This window comes from Heloderma suspectum, chromosome 7, assembly GCF_057233095.1.
Source record: "Heloderma suspectum isolate Gila_16-S chromosome 7, 16-S_ref, whole genome shotgun sequence".
NCBI lineage: Eukaryota > Metazoa > Chordata > Lepidosauria > Squamata > Helodermatidae > Heloderma > Heloderma suspectum.
This window is the reverse complement of record NC_139464.1, coordinates 3,966,908-3,983,591: the sequence shown is the minus strand read 5'-3', so window position 1 is coordinate 3,983,591 and position 16,684 is coordinate 3,966,908. Positions and strand designations below refer to the sequence as shown.

The 16,684-nt window shown below is 47.1% G+C and overlaps 1 protein-coding gene across 1 annotated transcript in view; it reads right to left on the bottom strand.

The window, feature by feature from the left end:
* The window catches only part of LOC146339257 (uncharacterized), a 66,618-nt gene extending 50,901 nt beyond the window's left edge, over positions 1 to 15,717 (bottom strand). Inside the window, exons 1-6 of the mRNA XM_084811424.1 lie at positions 15,642 to 15,717; positions 14,701 to 14,825; positions 12,925 to 13,071; positions 11,634 to 11,726; positions 10,128 to 10,292; positions 2,972 to 3,049 (exon numbers count right to left, since the gene is read on the bottom strand). Coding sequence (XP_084667550.1) covers positions 2,972 to 3,049; positions 10,128 to 10,292; positions 11,634 to 11,726; positions 12,925 to 13,071; positions 14,701 to 14,825; positions 15,642 to 15,717 — 684 coding nt within the window. The remainder of the gene's footprint in view (positions 1 to 2,971; positions 3,050 to 10,127; positions 10,293 to 11,633; positions 11,727 to 12,924; positions 13,072 to 14,700; positions 14,826 to 15,641) is intronic.
* Positions 15,718 to 16,684: the final 967 nt, after the last annotated feature.

Below are 16,684 nucleotides of genomic sequence, written 5' to 3'. Positions count from 1 at the left end.
CCAAGTATCGCCCATCTTGTAACTGTGCATTAGGTTTCTTTTTCCTAGGTGCAGAACTTGGCATTTATCCCCATTAAATGTCATTCTGTTGTTTTCTGCCCAGCACTCCAGCCTATCAAGAACACTTTGAATTCTGTTTCTGTCTTCTAGGTTATTAGCTATCCCACCCAATTTTGTGTTATCTGCAAATGCGATCAGCATTCTCTGCACCTCCTCATTCAAGTCTTAATACAAATGTTGAAGAGCACTGGGCCCAGGACTGAGCTCTGCAGTACCCTGCTTGTTACCTCTCCCCAGTTTGAGAAGGTCCCATTGAGAAGCACTCTTTGAGTCTGATTCTGTAGCCAACTGTGGATCCACCGGATCGTTGTTTCATCTAGCCCATTTTGAGCTAGTTTGCTCATGAGGATATCATGGGGCACTTTGTCGAAAGCTTTGCTGAAGTCGAAGTATATGATGTCCACAGCATTCCCACGGTCCACAAGGGAGGTTACCTGATCAAAGAATGAGATCAGATTCGTCTGGCAGGATTTGTTCTTGACAAATCCATGTTGGCTTCGAGTCATCACTGCATTGTTTTCAAGGTGCTTCCAGATGGATTGCTTTATCATCTGCTCCAGAATTTTCCCAGGGATTGATGTCAGACTGACTGGTCTGTAGTTCCCAGGTTCCTCCTTTTTGCCCTTTTTGAAGATAGGGACAACATTAGCCCTCCTCCAATCATCTGGCACTTCCCCTGTCCTCCATGGTTTCTCAAAGATAATAGACAGTGGTTCTGAGAGTTCTTCTGCCAGTTCCTTTATTCCTCTAGGATGCAGTTCATCTGGCCCTGGAGATGTGAACTCATTCAAAGTAATTAGGTGTTCCTTGACCATATTCCTGTTGATCTCAAGCTGCAATCCTGCCCCTTCAGCCTGTACTTCACCTTTGCCAGGGGGCTCATAGACCCTCTTTTGGGAGAAGACTGAGCTAAAGTAGGAATTGAGCACCTCTGCCTTTTCTTTGTCATCTGTTATCATTTTGCCATCCTTATTTAATAGCTGAACCACCATTTCTTTCCTCTGCCTTTTACTATGCACGTAGCTGAAGAAAGCCTCTTTGTTGTTTTCAGCATCCTTCGCTAACCTCCGCTCGTTCTCAGCTTTAGCCTTCCTGACGCCATTCTTGCAGTTCTGTTCTACCTGCCTGTAGCATCCCTTTCACATCTCAGCTGCTCAACCACAGCTTTAATGACAGAATTACACAATCTGCCTGACTTCTGGCTCGTTTAGAGTTTCTTCTCACCTAAAGTTCTCTACGCCCTGGTACCTTACAGGTGTTTGTCAGACTATTTGGGGGAGTTTAGAAGTGTGGGCTAGGGTTTTTAATTTACATTACAGCTTGTATACTTCTATATAAGTGGGGAGTCCATTCATTTCTTTGAAGCCTCACCTGGAAATCTGGCAGTGCTACCTAGCAAACAAGACTAGCTGCAGTTCTGGGAGGCGGAGGAGGTAGGGAAGAGAATGAGGAACATGCACATTAGAACATTAACCTGGGTTGCATATCGCAGGTTGGCCTTAAAGATGAGCCCTGAGGTCTGAGCTAGATGAAGGATACTGGACTGCCACACCCCCAGCCCAGCCTCATTTCTGTGCATTGCAGGGGAATGGCAGGAACAGAGGTCCAGCTGCGGTTCAGGGAAGCATGTTGCCATTACTGATCTTCTCATGGAGAAGTCTCTGAAAAGCTCTCAAAGAACCCCAAGGTTCCCTCAAACATACTCTGGAAAACTGTGCTCTTCAACAAGTGCAACAGCAATCATTTACTGTAGGGATTGTCTAAGAAGGTATTTGGGCCTGAGCATGACGTGAGCACATGCATCTGGAATGCCTTGCTCCACATCTGCAAGTTCCGCAGTTTAGAGCCAGCGTGGCCCATGGATGGTCACTTGCCATTTGGAATTGGGTGGAAGGCAGAGGAAATGGCAGCAAGTGGTGATTCTGGAGCACAGCTGTCCCACGCACATGGAGTGCAAGTAGAGACCTGGGAGGGGGCTGGAGCATGGAAGGTTCCCAGGTCTTGAGCTGACACCTGCCTGCCTCTTCCTCCACCTCCAGGACACCTGGTCCCCTTCCGTCACTTGGACTTCAGGTCACAGTGACCACAACAATGCACTTGTCCATCTTTCCATGCAGGGGAAACTGCGATGCTACCGGGTGCATAATGTAACCCGATTGGGCTTCGGACTGCGTAACACAGTCAGATGGGATAGTTAATGATACAGGAAGATGATCCCTGCTGACTGTCATCTGTTTCAGTGATGATCCCCATGAGGTAAATGTTGGGCCTTAGTGGAGGGATGAATACGGGTTACCACCCCCTAACCGCCTCCACAGCTGCTCAGAGAACGGGCAGTTTCGGAGATGCTACAACTTCATCAATATTAAAAATAATAAATGTTTTTTTAAAACCTCTGGTATGATGTTTAGCTAGACGAGCCTCTTGATGAGGTAGTTATCCTGCCATGGGCTTTTGCACTATTTTGCTGGGTGAGACACAGGATCCACCTAGTTCAGGAGCCCACAACCTTTTTGGCCCTGAGGGCTGCCTCTGGTGTCAGCTGTGGGGCCAGGAGCTGTGAATGCACTTCCCCCGCAGGGGGAGGAAAGATGAGGTGTGTATGTTTAGGCTAGGATTCCACATGCAATGAGAACTTCGGCAAGATGGTCTCATCCCTGCCTCAGTGATCCTTAGCTGGTGGGGTGTGGGAGAAAACGTGTCCTTTAATGGGTGGCGTATGTGCGGGTCCATCCACAAGCAACTGCTCTCCTAGTGTGGCCCATTCCTAGTTCAGACAGCTTTAAGGGCCAGTGTGTGTGTGTGTGTGTGTGTGTGTGTGTGGGAGAGGGAGGGAGAGGGAGAGGGAGAGGGAGTTTAGGGAGGTCCTTGCCACAGAAAGTTCCCCAGTGGGGCTCAAACCCCTCCCTACCTGCTCATTGAAGTAGTCCTGTCTCAGCCCAGCGTGGGGTCCATCCATAGGCAACTGGGGGCCTCTGAAGAGCCAGTCCTTGGGGGAGAGAAGCAAGGGGGAGGGAGCTTAGTGCTGTGACTGGGAAGCCCTGAAATTCAAGCAAGTGGCAATCAAATCGCCAAAATTCTCACCTGCCCAGCCCCACTGGAATAGCCAGACTTTATTTATTTATATTTCTATATTGTTGAAAAGCCGAAGCTGTCTGGGCAGTTCACAAACATTAAAACCCTAAGATACATCATGACAGAACATAAAATTTAAAAAGTTTAAAAGTTTAAAACCAGAGCAAAAATCAGCTGCAGGGAAAGATCTAAAACAACAACAGCCCACATTTAAAAACAAATCAGAAGAACTAAAATGCCTGGGAAAATATAAAGGTCTTCACCTGGTGCTGAAAAGACCACAACATAGGTGCCACGTGAGCCTCTCTGGGGAGGGCGTTCCACAACCAGGGAGCCACTCTCTTTAATACGCCCTGTCTTTTGTAGCCACCTGCCTCACCTCATTTGGCATTTAAAGGAAGAGGGCCTCTAAAGACAATCTTAGGGACTGGGCAGGTATATATGAGAGGAGACAATCCTTCCAGTAACCTGGACCCAAGCCATGTAGGGCTTTAAAAGTTAATAGCAGCACTTTGAATTGGCCTCAAAAGCAGACTGAAAATGAAAACAGAATGTATTGACTTGCTCAGTCAATGTAATTAGAATGTAAATGATAAGCAGGTGAACTCTTGCAAGTTATGTCTTTCTTTGGGGCAAAGAAGCCAAAGTGTTGTAAGGATGTCTGTCTGGATCAGGACCTGGGATCATGTAACATCCCCAAATGGTGAGAGGATGCTCACTACAAGTCACTACCAGATCATCCCTTGCGATTCATCCATTTGCCTCATGACTTCTGAGGAATAGCAGAAACAAGGGTGATACTAATGCTGCACCAAAAATTTCTTCTGCATTTTTTCTTGACCATTTTCATTCAGTTTGATAGAGAAGACACTGCTTTAAAAAAATCCGAAGGAGACGTTTTGGGTGAAACGCCCATGAGTGGAGGGCAGGGTTCTTGTGCTTCCCTTAGTTGTGAGGTGGCCCAAGGATGCATATTAGTGTCCTGTCTTTCACTGTACAGTCATCTCTCCGGTGGTTTGCAGCTTTCCACACTTCAATTAAAGTCCAGAGGGAGGAGGAAAGTAACTACCTCTGCAGGGCTTCTTAAAATCAGGAAGTGCAGGCTGCAGAGATGTGGAACACAAAGAATAAACACGTTGTACTCTTGGCCACTTCTCTATGATAAGGTAAGCTCAAAACCACCCCGCAAAGAAGTTCTAAAGAAATTCTAAACCACCCGGAGGACGAGGCAGAACAATGGAAGATTTCGGCACGGTATTAGGTGATACTCTATACTGGGGTTTTGTTTCTTCCTACTTAAGCTGTGGATTTTTGCAACACTTTTAACAAGCCATTGTTTTTAGTTTTTTAGTGGGCAAGCAACCTTGGAGACATTATGGTTGAAAGAAGGAATAAAAAGAAAAAGCTAAAGTATGTCGGTAAATAATATTTAGTCTGCTCATTTATTGATTTATTGATTTATTTCATTTCCATACCGCCCAATAGCCGAAGCTCTCTGGACGGTTCACAAAAATTAAATCCAAACAACACACAATAAAACAATTTAAAATATATAGAACATTAAAACCGCAATATAACAATACAACCACAATAAAACCTAGCAGCAGTACAGGAGTTTAAAATACAGATTTAAAACAGCAAAGATAAAAATTTAGAAAGCTAAAATGCTAAAATGCCTGGGAAAATAAAAAGGTCTTCACCTGGCGCCGAAAGGAATACAATGTAGGCGCAGGCGAACCTCACTACGGAGCTCATTCCAGAGCCGGGGTGCCACAGCAGAAAAAGCCCTCCTCCTAGTAGCCACCCGCCTCACTTCCTTTGGCAGGGGCTCATGGAGAAGGGCCGCTGAGGATGATCTTATGGTCCAGGCAGGCACATATGGGAGGAGGCGATCCTTCAGGTAACCTGGCCCCAAGCCGTTAAGGGCTTTGAATGTTAACACCAGCACTTTGAATCGGGCCCGGAAATGGACTGGCAGCCAGTGCAGCTGGAAAAGTACTGGCGTAATATGAGCTCGCAGGCCAGTCCCTGTTAACAATCTTGCTGCCCTATTTTGGACCAGCTGAAGTTTCCGGACCGTTTTCAAAGGCAGCCCCGCGTATAACGCATTGCAGTAATCCAGACGAGAAGTTATCAGAGCATGGATAACTGTAGCAAGGCTATCTCTGTCCAGATAAGGGCGTAGTTGGTATACCAGCCTAAGCTGATAAAAAGTGCTCCGTGCCACTGAGTTCACCTGTGCCTCAAGTGACAGTTCTGGATCCAAGAGCACCCCAAAACTACAAACCTGATCCTTTAGGGGGAGTGCAACCCCCTCCAGAACAGGTTGAATATCACCTAGCTGGGCAGACGAACCACCCACTAACAGTACCTCCGTCTTGTCTGGATTGAGTTTCAGTTTATTAGCCCTCATCCAGTCCATTACCGTGCCCAGGCACTGATTCAGAACAGTCACTGCCTCACCTGGTTTTGATGTAAAAGAGAGGTAGAGCTGGGTGTCATCTGCATATTGATGGCACCTCAGCCCACACCTCCGGATAACCTCCCCCAGCGGTTTCATGTAGATGTTAAACAGCATGGGGGATAAAATAGAGCCCTGTGGAACCCCATGGCACAATTGCCATGGCACAGAGCAGTAATCCCCCAGCACCACCTTCTGGAATCGGCCATCCAAGTAGGAGCGGAACCACTGTAGTGCAGTGCCTCCTACTCCCAAACCAGATAACCTATCCAGAAGGATACCATGGTCGATGGTATCGAAAGCCGCTGAGAGGTCCAGGAGAATCAACAGGGTCGCACTCCCCCTGTCCCTCTCCCGGCAGAGGTCATCCCACAGGGCGACCAAGGCAGTTTCCGTTCCAAAACCAGGACTGAAGCCCGATTGAAATGGATCGAGATAATCCATTTCATTCAACAGTGCCTGGAGCTGTCCTACAACCACCCGCTCAAGCACCTTGCCCAGGAAGGGGATGTTGGCCACTGGCCTATAATTGTTAACATCCTCTGGGTCCAGGTTAGGCTTTTTCAGAAGTGGTCTAATTACTGCCTCTTTTAAAGCGGCAGGCACCACTCCCTCTCTCAAGGAGGAATTTACAACCTCCTGGACCCAGCCGGACAACCCCTCCTTGTTTGATTTAATAAACCATGAAGGGCAAGGGTCAAGCACACAAGTGGCCGATCGGACTTGGCCAAGCACCTTGTCCGCATCCTCAGGCCTCAGTAACTGAAACTCATCCAATAAAACTGGACCAGATGGTGCTCTGAACGCCTCTACCAATGGAACTGCATTAATGGTGGTGTCCAATTCATGACGAATCTGAGCGACTTTATCCTCAAAGTGCCATGCAAACTCGTGCTGCCGAGGGTTCCACCGTCTCTCTCCCTGGCCCAGAATGTAACAGGCCGCAAACCACTCGGAAAAGCTCCGCTGGACGACACTGAGAAGATGCAATGCTGGTGGAAAAGAACTGTCTCTTTGCCACCCTCACCGCCACAGAGTAGGCTCAATAGTGGACTCTTACCTGTGTTCGGTCAGACTCAGCACGAGTTTTCCTCCACCTGCGTTCTAGCCGTCTCCCCTCTTGCTTCATTGCCCTCAGCTCAGGTGTATACCAAGGAGCTGGCCGGGCTCTGCTCAGAGGGAGAGGGCGCTTGGGCGCGATCGTGTCAACTGCCCGAGTCATCTCTGCATTCCACAGAGCGACCTGGGCTTCGACAGGAGCACCAGCCATACCAGCAGGAAAATCCCCCAGAGCCCTCTGGAATCCATCGGAATCCATTAATCTCCGGGGGTGGACCATTTTAATAGGTCCCCCACCCTTGCAGAGGGGAAAGGCCGCCAGGAGTCTAAACCTCAGCAGGAAGTGATCTGACCATGACAAAGGGACAGATGTTAATTCCTCCACTTTCAGATCACCATCCTCCTGCCCAGTCGAGAAAACCAGATCAAGCGTGTGTCCTTTTGTATGCATTGGGCCGATGACATGCTGGGACAGCCCCATGGTTGTCATGGCGGCCATGAAGTCCTGAGCCACCCCGGATACAGTGGCCTCGGCATGGAAGTTGAGATCCCCCAGGACCATCATCCTAGGGGTCCTCAACACCAAGTCCAAGACCACCTTCGTCAGCTCAGGCAGGGAGTCTGATGGGCAGCGGGGTGGGCGGTACACCAACAGAATCCCCAATCTGTCCTGGGTACCCAAAACAAGGTACAAACACTCAAGATCTGCACTCAAATGAGCAGGAAGCCTGGAGAGGGAGATTGAATTCCTATAGAATTCAATCTATAGGATTGCTCATGCTGAGCAAAGCACATTTTAATTCATTAACTCACAGAGGAACTGAGAAGTTGCAGGTGGGCCTGCTTGCATCCACCAGCTTGGGTTTCACGAGCTTGCTTTTCACAATTCATATGCAGAGGAGCTCAAAATTCTCACGGCCATCTGTTTTCATGAAGCAACTTGTATGGAAAGGTGGCTTGGCTCCTAGTGACTGGGTTTGCGCGAAATGACAATCCATTGTGGGTAATGAGTCATGGTGGGTTGTCAGGCTGTCCAGAGCCAGACTACTTTCTGCAGGGTGGCTTTTATTGGGGCCACAAGGTACCCAGAAAGCCCATGGCTTGTTCTAGGGATTATATTACCCACAGTGGACTGACATGTCACCAAAACCCAGGACAACAATTTCATCGTGGGTTGCTGGGATTGGCTACAGAGCTGCTTGGCAAGAACGGCCACCCCCCGCTGCCGCTCTTGGTGATCACGCCCGCCCATGCCGCCTCAAGCCCCCCTCGCCAGGCCTGCCCCTCCAAAAATACCCAAATGGCACTTTGGAGGGGCTGCCATTATTTGGCCCCCCGTTCTTTTTTTGGTACCTGAAAATTGTGCAAATGTGTTTGTAATGTTTTTATTGACAAGGCTGCAGTCTGTCCTTGTCAATTTCCTTGTATGTTCCCTACTGCACTTCAGCCCCTTTGACAGCTGAAACTTACAAGGACATTGACAAGGCAGGACTACACATAGTGGACAGCCATAAGTGTGCACTTGCAAAAGACTGACAAAATAACAATTTTCAGGGGCAAAACTGGTTTCTTTTTAATTATGAGCCCGTTTCCTCATTTTTTGAGGCACCAGAAAATACATTTTAAAAGCCAGGGAACAAAAAGGGGAGGTGATGGAAGCTAGGGATGTCGGAGAAATCCGCAATGGAACCAAGTGAGTTCAGACTTTCATGAATTCAACCCACGGATTCAGAAGCATAGTGGCTTTTCCCTGTCAGGTGGATTCCACAGACCTATGGACTGTTATTCTAACTTTCCTGAATTTTGCACAAATTTTGTCATATAAAAATACGCAAAATAAAAAACCCTGGTCAAAAATGTGCATTTTCCCCATAGGCGAAAGTGTGAAAATACATATTTTGGGGGAATTTGCACATTTTTGCATGTCTGAATTTGCACAACTGCAGATTTGCACAAATGCAAATTTGCTTCGTGCAAATCCAGAAACAAAAAAATCTGATTCCATCAATGGGTGGATGATGGAATGAAAGGCAGCTGACAACCTGCGAAACACAGACGGAACAGATTTTACAGAGTCCGTACATCCCTAATGGATGCGGGGAGAGGGAGACAAGATGGGTTCTGCCACAAGAGACATTGGGATACCAGCTGGAAGACAGAGGGGAAGGAGGAGGAGGATCTGTGGTGAGCCCATTCGTCTGTCAGGAATAACCAGGATTTCTGTGCTTTTCTGTGAACAACGCACTCTGCACAGGTTATTTGCAGGGTGGCTTAGCATGATGTGCAAACCCGCCCAGTCTCTCCCATTTACCCTATTTAGAACTCACTTCCCTCTCTTTTCACCACTGTGAACAAGCCCTGAGAATGCTGCCTCTCCCTGCCCCCATCAGGAGCTGCACAAGGGATTTTGCCTCCTCACGTGGCTTCTCTGCATGATCTAAGAACTGCACCCCAGATCCCTTCCAATGTCACTGATAATACTGGGGTACAGCATTGTAGCCTTCAAATATTGCCCACATGAGGGTGCATGTGTGGCTGGCTAGTTCCACCTAGAATCATAGAATAGTAGGGTTGGAAGGGGCCTATTAAACCATCCAATCCAACCCCCTGCTCAATGCAGGAATCTAAGTCAGAGCATCCCTGACAGATGGCTGTCCAGCCTCATCTTGAAGGCCTCCAGTGAGGGAGAGCCCACGACCCCCCTAGGTAATGGATTCCATTGTCATACTGCTCTAACAGTCAGGAAGTTTTTCCTGATGTTCAGCCGGAATCTGGCTTCCTGTCACTTCAGCCCATGATTCCGTGTCCTGCACTCTGGGATGATCGAGAAGAGATCCTGGCCTTCCTCTCTGTGACAACCTTTCATGAATTGTGCTCTCATGTCTCCCCTCAGTCTTCTCTTCTCAAAGCTAAACATGCCCAGTTCTTTCAGTCTCTCCTCATAGGGCTTTGTTACCAGTCCCCTGATCATCTTCGTTGCCCTCCTCTGAACCCTCTCCAGTTTGCCTGCATCCTTCTTAAAGTGTGGTGCCCAGAACTGGACGCAGTACTCCAGATGAGGCCTAGCCAGTGCTGAGTAGAGGGGAACTAAGACTTCACAGGATTTGGAAGCTATACTTTAATGCAATCCCAAAATAGCATTTGCCTTTTTTGCAGCCACATCACATTGTTGCCTCATCTTCAGCTTGTGATCTACAACAATTCCAAGATCCTTCTCGCTTGCAGTATTGTTGAGCCAAGTATCGCCCATCTTGCAACTGTGCATTTGGTTTCTTTTTCCTAAGTGCAGAACTTGGCATTTATCCCTATTAAATTTCATTCTGTTGTTCTCAGCCCAGCACTCCAGCCTATCAAGATCACTTTGAATTTTGTTTCTTTCTTCAAGGGTATTAGCTATTCCACCCAATTTTGTGTCTAGTTTGTCCCTGCCTATAACGATTAGTCCCCACTATCTTTGCACCCGATCCCTTACCTCTATATCTCTCCAAGTCATGCCAGGCCCACAGCTCCTGAGGAAGTCCTGACAGGCCTCCCCTGTGGCGTGTGCTTCCGGAACCTGCGCTAGGAGCAGCTCAGCATCCTGGACAGAGATGTAGCCATCATGGTCAGAGTCCAGAAGCTGGAAGTCCCAGTAAAGCTGGGGAGGAGGAAACCAAAAGCAGGAGACTGTTAGCTCTGCCTGGAATAACCAGGATGTCTGTTTTTCTTCTGCTATTGGCAGCAGTAGTAGGCTACTATCACATACCGGACCAACCATTCGGACCTGGCAGAAGGGGAGCTATTGTTGAAGCTCATATTTGCAAATATTTGAAATGTGCCATGTGTTTCATTTTTGGTTTTCTGAGAAATTTCCACTCTTGCCATTCAAAAGTCAACTGGGGAATCTGAGTTCTGAAACTGATTTTTTACATCAGAATTCAAATGCTTTGGGTGAGATCATCTCTTAATGGTTTTGATTTTGTCAGGATTCAAATGCAAAATCAAATAAACTGTCAACTGTTCAGTGTCTCATGCCATTGCATGTCAGCTAACAAATATTGTCAGAGACTACGTGCCATTGCATGATTGGCAAATTCGGAGTACAGAGTTACCTTCTCCAATGTATAATTCAAAATTGATCATACCTTGTCTGAAAGGTCTACGTATAAGCCGTTTTTGTATGTTGTTGGGGAACATGAGTGGGAGGGTGCTGCTGCGCTCATGCCCTGCTTGCGGGTTCCTGGTTGACAGCTGGTTGGTCACCGTGTGAACAGAATGCTGGACTAGATGGACCCTTGGTCTGATCCAGCAGGGCTCCTCTTATGCCCTTATGTAATTTTTAAGAGTGTTTAATAACAAAGAGATAATTGAGACTGTGCTCAATGTGCTCTGGTCCATGGGGTCATGAAGAGTCGGACACGACTTAACGACTGAACAACAACAAAGATAGTATTAGCTGTGAGGTAATTTCTACACAAAGAAGTATAAATATGTGCTGATCTTAGAATGAGGGGGCTTCTTATTTGAAGCTCACCAGGCCTGTGTTCCTGTCAGCTGAATAGTCTATTTAGTATTGAATGGGGAACCTGGTACTTCAAATGAGATCTCTCCTTATAAAGTATTCGGACTAGAAGTCTAAGAACAAGAAATATTTAAGAAATTCTACTTCCTGTTAAGCTATTAAGATCTAAGAATCTTTTGCAAAGCTCTGTTTAACAATAAGAAATGGTTTATATCATTTTATGCAAGTTATATTTTGATGTGATGCTACAAGTATATTTCTCATAAAAATGAAAAATGGATCAAAGAGATTTTCCTTGACTAATTCTTGTTAGTACAAAACCAAACTGAATCCACCTAAAACAATTTTTTGGTGTATACTTCATCTGGAGTGCATTGATCAGCTATGGGTAGTCAACTGACCGCCAAAGGCTTCCTCAGTGCTGGAACTATAGATTGAAAACACTCAGCAAAGACCAAATCTGTAACACCAACTCACTTGCTGCTTCAGATAGCACCGCTGGCCTGCTTCAAGAAGTACCTCCAGAAGCTTGTCAGAGCAGCAGCCTCTCCAAGGTTGGCTCCCAAAGACCTGTGGGACAGAGGGGGTGGGCGTTAACAACATAACTTTGGGAACTCTCAGAGGATGCTGCAGTTGTTAGATGGCTCTGGGTAGCATGATTTGTCTAAAAATGGAGGGATGGGGAGGGAGAGCTTGTGGTCCCTTAAGGTCCCTTTTATCTCCCCTCCTCCCATTAATCTGAACACTCGTGGACACCCTGGGTTCCACTGCATTTGAATGAACAAGCCATTTTGACGTTTGAGGAAAGTGGGGAGATGATATGTTTATTAAATAACGTGTGCTGTGCAGGGCTGTAGGCCATAGTGCTAGGATACCTCCTTTCCATGCAGAAGAGCCCAACTTCATTTCCTGGCATCTCCAGCGAGAAGGGATCAAAGGTAGCAGGAAACGGGAAAGACCTGGGCCACTAGGAGTGCAAAAAACTGGTCGAGGCTTAATGATTTGACACATACTGGCAAGCTGCCACTTCTCTTACTTCAAAGCCCTCCTCAAAACCCGCCTTGAAGCCTTTGGCACTACCCCGTACCCCTCACACCCTACTGCATACTATGCATACTAATAGCATACTATGGATGTGTGTGTGTGTGTGTGCGCGCGTGTGCGTAAGCCACACTTGAAACATAAATTTAATAAATACTACTACTACTAATTATATTATTCTGTCTATTGTGCTTCCAGTGTTGAACATAAGCTCTGAGGGGCAGGATCCTGACCACGTCTATTTCATAAAGTGTCACGCACATTGAAGTGGCACTATAAGAATAAAACCAAAAAAGCACCCTCCTACATAAAATAGATGAATAAAGAATACAGGAGAGAGAATGGCAAAGTCCCCATTGAATCCTTTCCAAATGGTCATCTTCCTTCTTGGACTTTGGTGGCCAGGCCTAGACTGGATGAAGTCTCTTACAAGTGCTGATTAGAATGGCACTCACTTCCAAAGGCTGTGTAGCTAGTCAAAGCTAAGTATGGAGCCTCCATGGTCCAAAACAGTGTATCTCTGACTATCAGAAGGGCATTACTTTCATGCCTTCCTTGGGAGTATCCAGAGGGCTTTGGCTGGCCACTGTTGGAGACAGAATGCTGGAGTAGCTGGGACTTGGGACTCGTCTGATTTGGCCAGGCAGTTCTTATGTTCTTACTACTTCCCCCCGCCTGTTGCAATGCTTTGATAAAACGTTAAACAGTTTTGGCTTTGCTCCCTCACCTGGTGCACAGCAGCCCGGAGCTGGGCCCTCTCGGTGTGTGCCTGGAGCAGCCCACGTTGGAGGCCGTACAAATTCTGCAGCCCCCAGCCCTCCAGGCCAGATTCTCTCGTGTCCATCAGGAAAGCCTGAAGGCAGCCAGCCAGCACCTGCAAAGGGAACAGATGGGGCCACCCTTAATACCCGCTGGGCTATCACAACAGCAGCAAGTGGACACCCTCTGTATCTAATGCCTTGTGGGACAATCACTCAGCATGTAGTGGTTGGGTGGATGGGGGCAGGGGGAGGCACCGAGTTCAAAAGAAGTGCAGCAATGCCTGTGGCTTCCCTGGGGAAAATCCCACCAGCACATTGCTCTGAATTATCTAGAAGCCAGACACTGCGAGGGAGCAGAATGCTGGACTCTTATGTTTCCAGAGACATGGAGGCCATAGCGCACAATGCAGTGTCCATCCATCCACATTGTCTACAGACGCTTGTTGTTTTCAAGTCCTCCTATAGCCTCCAGTCAAACTGGTTTCCTAGGTTTCTGTAGTGCTTTAAGCAGTATTCTAGGGAGCAAAAACTGGCCCTCACGTACACAGAACTAGCAATGCTGAAACAAAGATGTGTCCATTTTGGTGAGATGGACGCTTCTAGGTGCCTATCGGACAGTGTGCATGGCAAAGAAAACACTCACCCAGCCCCTAAATGGCCCGAGCATTTTGAGCAGGTGTTTCAGCTTTTTCTTTAGTATGTGTCAGAAATGGGTGCTATCAATGAGTGCTCACATAGCCCTTAAAAAAAAAAAGAATAGAAAAGAAACAGAAAATGAATAGGCAGCAATTCCTTCTCTGTTTCAGCAATGCCCTGCCACATAGGTACATCTCCCTTCCTTCTGTTTTAGCAGGGAGAGTGGCTAAGAACACTAGCTTCCTCTCTCCCACTTCTCCACCACTAATCACCCATACTGTGGTGTGTGTGTGTGTGTTTTAATATATCACTTTAATGTTTAAAACCAGCTCCATAAATTGAGCTTGGAAAATGATTGGCAACCAATGTAGTTCTATCATTAGTGGTGTAACGTGATCTCTACACCGTGTACCACTTAGCAGCTTAGCTGTTGCATTTTGCAGCAATTGAAGCTTCAAGGCTACCCCTATGTAGAGCACATTGTCAGAATCTATGGGTGATATCACCAAGGCATGGATAACTGATGACATGCGTAACACACGCACAGACACACGTGCACACACACACACCCCCTGGAAAAACCTGCAACCAGTTCCTAGAACATGCACCCTTCCCCCCCCCCCCATTTTTGTCTGGCAGCACTCCTGTGCCTTTTAACAACTCTGCAAGCTCAACAGGCAGAAATTCAGTTGGTGACATGTGGACCTTCTGCATCAATAGAGAAAATGTCCTCTGTTGAATTTCTGCATATTATGCCATGGTGAATGGAATAGTAGCCCTCTGGACCAGAGAAGACTCAACAAGGTTGATCTGGGTCACCAGATCTTAATGCAGAAACTGTGCCCATATGTTAAATAGCCACAAGAAACTCAGAGAGGATGCAGCCAGGGCCAGAATTTCTACCTCATTTGTCCACCCATCTCTTTGACCACCCTCCTTTCCTGCCTGCTGTAGGGCAAATGTCCTGCTTGCTAGAGAAGGAGCGGGGTGGGCTCCACCTTCCCCGTACCTGGCTCCAGGTGCAAAGGACATCAGAAACCAGGGACATTTAAAGGGATGGTACAGAGGAGAGCTATCCTCACTACCAGAACCCGATGCATACATACCCTGTCATTTTGTGATGCTCCAGGCCACAATGGGGGGAAGCCAATTGCTCTGCAGGCCAAGCGTTTGCCCTTTTTCTCAGCAGTAGAAGATGCAGGCAGATGATCACAGCTCTCCCCGCCTGTCCCTACAGGCCATGGGGACCTCAATTATTCATGGGGAGCCCAGGTGCTTTTGTCTGTGGATATATGAGACCCTTTATGGAAATGAGGCAGAACCTGGTAGCTGTGTTGCGTAGCAAGAGGATTTCTTCTAAAAAAAGATGTATTGTTCAATTCTCTTCCGAAAGCAACGACAATTCGCCCAGTGTTCTTTTGCTGCTGTTGCTGACATCTACTCATGCGCAGTTGATAGCAAGGCTGGAAGTTCCAGTCTGGCCACATCCCCCGCAGCAGGCAGCAGCCCTGATGGCCATGCTGTGACATCACTGGCGCCTCTCCTTTAAGCAGGCCTCTCCTGCTGTGACATCATTGGCGCCTCAGCCTTTAAGCATGCAGCAGCCCTGATGGCCATGCTGTGACATCACTGGCGCCTCTCCTTTAAGCAGGCCTCTCCTGCTGTGACATCACTGGCGCCTCAGCCTTTAAGCAGGCAGCAGCCCTGATGGCCATGCTGTGACATCACTGGCGCCTCTCCTTCTTTGAGGCCTGGTTGGCGAGCCTGGGGAGTGACGTTTCCTGTAAAAAAACTGTGGTTTTGCAAAATTGTGCGAGATCATAATTTGTGTGTGCTATGGAAAAGAATGATGGGTTAATGCTGTGAGAAAAGTTTCTCCGTGAGAAATCCATGTTGTTTATGTTTCAGGACCATTTCAGTATTAGTACAAAGAATATGTAAAATGGTAATTATTCCCAGTATTGTTATTTGTATACGTATTTTACTTTTATTTGTCTCCCCTTTTCACAAAACGAGTGACTACACGGAGAAGGGTAGGGGAACAAACGTATTACTTTTAGAGCCTGCCTTTTTTCCTCTTGCAAGGAACCCAAGGTGGCGAACATGATATTCGTCCTCTCCATTTTTAGGTATTATATAGGATATTCGTCCTGTGAGGTAGGTTAGGCTGAGCATCAGTGACTGGCCCAAAGTCACACCGTGAGCTTCATGGCCAAATGGGGACTAGAAGTGTGGTTTTAATGCTTTTATATTGTTTTATCCTGAACTTTCTGGTTTTAATTTTTGTGAACCACCCAGAGAGCTCCGGCTACTGGGTGGTATAGAAATGAAATAAATAAAATACAATAAAATACAATAAAATAAAATAAACCCGGATCTCCTGAGTCCCAGTCAGACATTCTAACCACTGCAACACCCTGTCTTTAACTTTGGAAATAGCTTCTGTCAGGGCTGGTGAAATCTGTTGTTCCCCCAGCCCGGGGAAGGAGAAATGTCTGGAAAGTAAAGGGCCGCCGTTATACTTGAATGGGTAACTGGTGTGTCTGAGGTATGTGGGTTTCCCACATAGGCCTCATCTCGTATTAGCGGTGGTGTATCTGCAAATGGCCTCCACCTTCATTTTGCTTCTTTTTACCTCACAACTGCTAGGCCTCATCTCATAAAGGGAAGGGGCTGCTGAGTTCCTTGTAAGATGGAGAGGGTCCAGGACTTCTACCAGGTGAACAGCAGACAGAAATTCAATAGGTGCAACTTTACCAAGCAGATGAGGATGGAAGGAGCACCTGTTGATGTTCTGCCTGTACTTCAGAAATTCAGTCAGAGTTTCAACCACTTTGGACAGCATAAACAATGCTGTTTAAAGAAAACAATATGTAGAAGTATATGACATCGGTTTCTAATAACATGGGTATAAACCAGAGGTGGGTAATTTGTGGCCCTCCAGAGGGCTTGGCCACAGCTCTCATGAGCCCTAACCACATAGCCAATTGGCCTTGCTTGCTGGCTTCCTTGTGTCTAGAGCTCCTTGGCTCTGCAATCTCTTTCTGGAGTGCACCGGCTTTTTGCATGATCCATGTGGCCAGATTCTGG